The sequence below is a fragment of the Calonectris borealis genome, chromosome Z (genome assembly GCF_964195595.1).
Source record: "Calonectris borealis chromosome Z, bCalBor7.hap1.2, whole genome shotgun sequence".
NCBI lineage: Eukaryota > Metazoa > Chordata > Aves > Procellariiformes > Procellariidae > Calonectris > Calonectris borealis.
In genome coordinates this window covers 51,198,919-51,207,095 of record NC_134352.1, presented here as the reverse complement: position 1 = coordinate 51,207,095, position 8,177 = coordinate 51,198,919, and the positions used below count along the sequence as shown (strand labels likewise).

The following is an 8,177-nucleotide window of genomic DNA, read 5'->3' as shown; positions in this document are numbered from 1 at the left end:
CCTCAAAGTTGGTCTAATTCTTGAAAAAAGGTTTAGACTGACAGGTTTGGAAACTGAAGGGATAGCCACAGGTTTGTGATGGCCTAAGCAACTGCACACCACTTATCTTGTCATCACACCACTACAGCCATGCCCTATGCTGGACACATGAGATATTCGGTCGTTACGCTTATTGCAGTCCTGGGTTGCTGAGATCACCCAGAAATGCTACTTTCTGTCAGTAAAACCAAACTTCTACCACACAGCCTTTTTAAGGATTTTTCAGATAACTTCAGGTGATTCAAATTCCACCACAGGAACAATTCTGCTAAATACAGATTCTTACAGAGATGCATGGTAAGTAGGAAGGAGGGAAATGCCATTCAATTCCATGTAAGTGTATGTGCCCTTCTAAAACAAAGACTGTTCTGACATTAGTATCACTAGCACTGAAGAAACCACTTGATTCGCCTAGAAATAACAGTGAGTAATATTCTGTCCACAGGACGGAGATGATATCTCCTACACGGCTTAAGCAAAATCTGAATGAAGTTTAGGATGCCATAAAAGTAGGATTGCAAAGTTTCTAACAGCTTTTGGAGGTTTGTACCTGCTTCTTTACTTTTGAGAATGCCCTGTTTAATTTTGTGTAATAAACAGATTTTTCTTCTATGTAATTCATCTGCTGAATTTATCTACTGATGATGTTTAAGTTTCCAAACAAGTTTACCAAAACCATTTGACCTCTAACAGAAACAGAGTGAAATGAGAATGCAGAACAGTGATTCATTCAGTGAGGAATTATTTATATACCTCAAATGTGTTTTTCATTAAAAATTATATTTATTTATACCGTACATACTACAAAACAGAGGGGTTTTCTTTCTGTAGATATCATTCAATTTTTGTTGTTTTGTTTTTTAGACTTTCCATCTTGCTTGTTCCTAATAGCCTGGGAGGAGGGACAGGAGTGCAGTACAGATAACACTACAAAATTCCATGTGTTTTAGAAGAATGCACCTTTACTGTTCTAATTTCCCTTTCTCACAAACACACTGAGCTTGCACAACATAAAACAAAGAGAAGCAGATCTCTCCACTCAATTTAACACAGCAAAGTAGTTGAGGCTTTGAGGAAAAATAAAAAAAAAAAAAAAAGAAAGAAAAAAAGTCAGTGAAACTGCTTAGCTTTTTGCTATAAAGATTCTTTTTGTTAAACCAGAAGGTAAGTTTTCCTTACAGTTACTGTGGGATCCACAAATGTTTTCAAGGCTTCATCAGTGTACAGAATTTGAAAATGATCAGAGGCTTGTAACCCATAGGAACATAGTGAGAATTCATTTAGAAAGATTTTTTCTTTTATTTTCTGCAACTGGAAATACTGATTTATTAGCTATTGATTCCTACTTTTGGAAACAAGAATACTGAAATGCATAAGGAGTACTACAAAAGAGGAAATCCATATTAAGAGTTTCCTCTAAAAAATGTAACAGGAGTTAAGTACTCAAGTGGACATAAAGGTAAGAATAATAAAAATGCATAGCAAATCAAAACAACGACAAGCTGAAACAATGGAGCATTTCTGACTCTTCGCTAAGAAGAATAATGTTCTGGGTCAGTAAATACAGAAAAGGAACACATTCTCACTGAAGGAATATTTTATTGTACGCTGAAATATCCCTTGGGTTTTCGTTTGTTTGTTTGTTTGTTTTTGCTTTTGTTACTGTTATTGTTTTTGTAAAGAAAAGAGTCTACAACACACACCCTAATGGTTTTGGCTGTAGACTGAACTTAAGTAAATACCATCACTCAGTCAGTATGTTGTGGTAACTCAGGCTGCCAGTGTGGTTTACCAGCTCAAGCAACATGTGTAAACACTGGAAACAAAAAAGATTCAGAGGACAGCCTCTCCTCTCTGCCTTTCTCAACTGCTTGCTCCTTCTTCCTCTCCTGTTCATGCTCGCTTTCTTGCTCGCTATCTTTCTTGGACTTTCATTATTTTCTGACAAACCATGTGGGTGAAACACAAAACATTAACACAACTAGAGATCCCTTTTTTCTGGCCTCTAATTTTATCCAAAGGGAAAGTTACCCAATAAAAAGTCCAGCATATGTTTTCAGAGCTTCTAAGTGCTTCTGCCATTAATTTCTTTTGATTGCTTCTATAAAACATGCCTTAATCATACTACAGCACTTTCCATTGCAAAAAAGACAACTTTACAGAACAACATAGTTAACATTATTTCCCTGTTCCTTTTTTTTTTTTAAAACACCACAAAAAATCCAGGCCATAGTAAGAAGCACACAAAATTATATTCATCTTTGTTCTGTGACAAGTAGTATCAGCATTTATATCCCCAAATATTATGCATGTTTGACAAAAAAAAAGTTTCCACTGATTCACATGACACAATTCTGGTTTTTTTTTCTTTTATGTAATGTAGTACATAAGGAATAAGGATGCACTATTGTTTCTAGTAATAATTGGCACTTGAAAAAAGCACCAAGGATTCTGTATTTCATTTTACCCCTTTTCCCTCCCCAGTATTTTTTTCTGTAGTCCAAAAACTACAACTGTGGCTATGGTGAATAACTACATTTTCTTTTTTCAAAACGTGTGCAAAGTTGGCACTTTTGTATTAACACTAAACACTAATACTCTTTGTTTGGCATTCATGCCCTCATACTGACCAGACCACTTTTATCTAAGTGTATTTTTTTAAAGACACTTACTGAAAATATGGCAATAGTTTAAGAAAAAAAAGCATGGATATTATTACACATCCCCTTGTAGTGTACGAAAAAGTGCATGACTGGATTTATGTAATAGTACAAGACAAAAAAACTGTATCAGATCGGGTACTGTAAAGCATGCCAGCACCTCTGTATTACTTATATCTAGCAGGTAGTTAAAACAAGACCGTGGTTCTTTTAAAAATGTGCATTAAAGCTAACATAAATGAGTAGAACTAGCCAGCAAACTATTTTTCCTGCTTATCTAACAGCTGAATGTAACTGTAAAAATTAAGCAAAAAAAAAAGAGTTAAACCACCATCAATACAATTGTTTTACATCATAGGCCTGTCAAGGCTCAATATATATATACAAGTGTAACAGCCATGCTTAGTAGAACGTTATCCCCAATGCTTAGAAGACACAAAGACAACTAAGTAGATTGTTTTTTTTCTCTTTTTGTTTGTTTGCAATTTTTTTTGTTTTTTGTTCTTTTTTTTCAGGCAAAAGTCATGGGTAGAACAAATTATCTCTTTGGAGATGACCAAGAACATTCTAACAGAACTAGGGATAACTGCAAGTTTTCTGTGGTTTTGTTTTTTGTTTTTGTTTCCTTTTTTCATGAAGGGTCTCTCCCCCCCAAATTAAAGATCTCACCTTTTTGTTTCTATCCCAAAAAAAAGGAAAAAAAAAAAACCCAACAACCAAGAAAGGGGAAAAAGCACCTGGTGTTTCTTTCTTTTGTTAAAAAAGAAAAGAAGAAGATTATATATATATGTATATTTTTTATATATATATATATATATATATATATAAAGGGAGACTGTATATGGCAGTTCAGATGTGGTGGGCCCTCTCTGAGAGCTGGCATTATGCTGTGTCCATCCTTGAACTAATCTACTGAAGTGAAGGGAATGTTTTTATGCAGATTGGGGTTCTGACTGTGCCGGTTTCGGCTACGGACAGAGGAGAACATCATGTTGCACCCAGGGACTTTGCATTTGTGCATCTCTCGCAAGTGCACTGTTTTATAGTGCACTCTGAGGGTTCCCTTGTTGCTGTACATTTTGTGGCAAATGTTACACATTATCCCACCGTTGCTCACCGAAACACTGTTGAACATGAGGGATCCTGGGACATCGGTGCCCATCCCTACAGCTAAGGCAGGGGCATCTGCTTTGTGGGCAGATTCCCCGCTGTCACTTGCCCCATCGACGTCGTCCAGGAGAATGCCCTCATCGCTTCCTGCATCAGATTCTCTTGAGGAATGGATACTGCTGCTGGACTGGATGCTGGAGGTGGTGCTCAGGTCTAAGACCATATAGTCTTCCGACATGCCCCTGCTGTACCCATTCATATGGGAATCCTCAGTACCAGCAGGCGAGGAGGTGTCTTCCCTTATGTCGAGCCCCATCTGATGCTGAGCGCCATATATCTTCACCAAAAATTCATCTCGGAGGTCCTTACTAAGAGAAGGCTGTGAGGTGTCCAGGCCCATGTCATCCAGTTCTTTGGTCAACAGTTTACGGTGCAGGTTTATGTTAGCACTGTGTCTGGGAAAGGAAGAGGGAAGGGAGAAAAGGAAAAATGTACAGTATTTTTGATTAAACATACAGTCACCAAGCACCAAATCCAAATTCTGATTTATCCATAATTTATCATAATAATATCCCCTGTTCATGTTTCTTGGAAAATTCAGTCTTGTTATAAGTGAACAAATTCCAACATAAAACCAAACCAAAACAAGCAAATTAACCCTCCCCCTATTGTATTTCTTTTCAGCTACCGTTCCTCAACATTAGTCCCCAGCAGCAGCTACAGCCCTTTTATTTGATATTTACAAAATAATAAATTGCATTAGCAGAAAATGCAAAATGCTCTTCTTGGTTCCTGAATCCCTGCTGGGCCTCCTAAAAGCCTTGCTTCAAGAGAAAATATTATTAATATATGGAATATCTGTCTGTGTTTGTATCTATGTCTTATCTCTAGATCCATATCCTTATATATTTATATATACATGCATATCAATATATTTTTTATATGTATATGTACTCACATAACTGTGTAAATGAAGTATAGGAGGACAAAAAAATAAAGGTAACTGAATGATACAGAGTCAGAGGTCCCGATTCTGATAATTTAATTCTGGTATAAAGGCATTCAGAATCAGGCCAAACCAAGATGGAGAAGACTTGAAGGGTTTAGGAGAACAAGTCTCTGAAATCTACATGTAAGTTTCTGAAAATCTTAGCCAAAGCCACTGGTTCCATCCTTCTGGGAGGGCACTGCCACTCCTCGCTGTACTCTTCCCAGAACTGTGTCTGATGCAGTACTGACTGACCCAAGCAGTGTAATTTCCAGTAAAAAAATCCTATTAATGGCAATGAGAATTTTGCCCCAAATCAATCAAAACACTTAAGCACGGGCTTTGGTTTAGGTATGTGCTGAAGTCACTGTGGGTGCTCAAGAGACACTGGAAAAGCTGTCACTGACGTCAGTGGTCTTTGGACCAGATCCCAAGAGCCGCAAGTTAAAATATTCTGAAGTGTTTTACAGGATCTGGGCCTTTGTTCTCAAGAAATAAAGCTCTAAATTTGCAAACAATGTAAGCCTTTGGGTTAGTAACTCTGTAAAACAGCCTATTATTTTAAATACTGCATTCTACTCTCCACTTTTGACATTGGCTTTATTCATCCATTGCAGTAGAACCTCACTGATTTGCAGCAGTGTCAGGAAACCCTCTTTGAAAAACTGCATTTTCTGAAGTAACAATGCACCAAACAAACATGACAGACATCAAGGACCTCTGACCACAGAACATGCTCGTTTTGTCAAAGTGCTTAATAATAAGAAATCAGTATAAAGTTTTCAGTATTAGAAAACTTTAGGGGTCAGTATTCAGAATGTGCACTATTGCTGAGGAAACGACAAATATTTATTCAGTTTCATTGGAGGGTGACTGGATTTTCAAGTCAGTAAAAAAAGAATTAGCGAAGTTCTACTGCGTAACATTCTTTGCAAGCTAAGGACCCAAACCCGCAATTTACAACATGCAGACTCACCAGTCTGTCTGCCCATTATAAATTGCAGATCAGAGCCCAAATGTAGGAAGGAAAAGAAAGAAGGGGGGGAGGGGAAGAGAGAGAGAGAAAGAGAGAGTTTTAACATAGGAATACTTTAATTTGCAAAAAAGCACTAGGTATAAAATTGGCACGGGAAGACATAACAATGATCAAATATTTTACAGACATTCTGGTCCTACAGTAAAAAAAAAGGGAGAAGGGGAACAATAGCTATTAGCAATATTGCTATTATTGGAAGCTTTTGTTTTAAGAAACCCTTTGAAACATACCTCTCAACCAGCTAAAGTCCCAAACATGGTACAGCAATACAATGCAGATAAATAAGGAAAATGCAAATGTAGGAAGATTAAATTGATGTGGAGTTTATTTCTGTAATTTTCTATCACTTACTTTGCAATTCTGTTGCACATAACTTATGGGAATATATAAAGAAAACAGCAACAGAAGCGATCCGTCCCACTCACCTGCAAATGCAGGTAACTGTTCTTTGACATAAAACTGATACTGAACTGCAGTTTAATTGAATTGTGTCTGCTTGGGATGCAATTATTCCAGGAAGGGGGTGGGTCTAGAACGGAGCATTTCTCTCCTAATGAGAGACAGTTGAGAGGTATGGGCAAGGGCAAAAAAAAGTGGAGAGTATTCCTTGTTTTTCTCCCACATGGGAAATACTCCTTTCACACAAGCAAGTATAGCACCATTGCTTTTTTGAGGCGCAGAAGTGTAATTATGCATATCCCCACACTGCACTCAGGAAGGCTGAGCTTACCTTGTGATAAGATCAGCTTTCTAATCTTTTGCTAAATTGAGATCACAAAGAGAGAGAGAGAGAGAGAAGAGAGGAGAAAAGAGAAAGAAAGGGGGAGGGGGAGGAGAGAGAGAGAGAACAAATTCACATTCCAATCCAGACATATCTGGTTTAAAAAAAAAAAACGACAAAAGAAAATAATATCTGAAACCAATAAAATACAGACTTTTTAAAAAGTCTTGACTGTGAAACTGTTTTTTGTCAGCTGTAATCTCACTTATACTGTTGTCCTGATGGATACTGACTCAACCACACAATATGAAAAACATAAAGCAAATTAATCAAAGCATATTCACAGCATCCCCATTATCATCCACAAATGAGTTCTGAACAGATGCATGCAGTGTGCACACACATGAATGATAAACAGTAGTCCTGACAGTCCCTTGCCTTCCTGGTGTCAGATGGCGTGCAGCTCCACGTAAAGTTGCTAAGTGCAGTGCAGGAAACGCTTACTGTGAAGGCCTGTCCACACTGACCAGTGTTATTACATGACCATAAAAGCACATTTGTGCTTATCATCATAATGCTAACTGCGAACTACTCATGAAGTGCTCGTGTGTTCACTTCTTATGATTTCTCCCCCTCTCTCCCCTCCTCGCTCCCCTGGTATGGGAATTTGCTGCTGTGTAAGAAACTAGTCAGGATAACTGTAACTGTTGTTTCCACGCATTTGTGCTTACTATTTCCTTAGTTTGCTGCTGAGAAAAACAGCAGCCAGGCATGCAGTGAAAATAACTTCAGCATTCACTGAATGAAGAGATAAGAATAAATTACCACATTAAAGAGGGGCCACTGAGCCCCAGATGGACAGAGGCCATTCTGAGACAGACCAGTGTAAGGATGCAAACCCTGCTGATGCTCTGATAAGAAGAGATGCCTCCCTTATTCAATTCTCACTTACAGCAGTGGCAATCAGTAATCTAGTTAAAGTATGTACCAGCCCATAATATCTGTCAGGCAAACGATGTGCAGAAATGTGCGGACCAGTTCTGGCACTCTGCTCAGTAGTGTCCCTTTTCCGCTGTCAGCAGTACTGTTGGATTCTCCTAATATAATTACATTGACTTTTATTCAATTAAGTGCCATTCCTAGCCTTAAAAAAAGCTACTTTATCAATTGATTCAGGTGTAATGCAATAATAAAGATGAACTCATGGCAGTGCATTAGCTCTGCTGTTCATAACTTCTGAACATAGGTTCATTCATAGCAGTCGATTTCCATTATGCAACCACAGTTCAAAAGAATTGATTCTTTTACATTCATTTCTTAATCTATTTCACTTGTGTTTAATACTGTCCCTAAATATCATATGCAAAAACAGCCTGGTAGAGATGAGAGGAATGAATTGTGAGAAAAGTTCATTTATTTGGACATTGAAGTTTTGAAATCTTACGACAAAACCAAAGTCACGGAGGCTAAAACCTTGTCAGAATTAAGAATACTATGTGCTGAAAGTACGAGAAACACACATTTCCAGTAGCTGAACAATCATAGGGATAGGAGGGAAGGAAAAGTATGTTTTCATAGACACACCGGTCGAGAGTGCTCGGAGCCTGACCCTGCACCCCTTTC

At 37.9% G+C, this 8,177-nt stretch overlaps 1 protein-coding gene across 2 annotated transcripts in view; it reads right to left on the bottom strand.

The window, feature by feature from the left end:
- Positions 1–981: 981 nt before the first annotated feature.
- BNC2 (basonuclin zinc finger protein 2) overlaps positions 982–8,177 on the bottom strand; it is a 244,169-nt gene continuing 236,973 nt past the window's right edge. For both annotated transcript variants that reach the window (XM_075136751.1, XM_075136750.1), the window contains exon 6: positions 982–4,264. In XM_075136751.1, the coding sequence (XP_074992852.1) occupies positions 3,604–4,264 (661 nt within the window). In that variant the 3' untranslated portion in view covers positions 982–3,603. The remainder of the gene's footprint in view (positions 4,265–8,177) is intronic.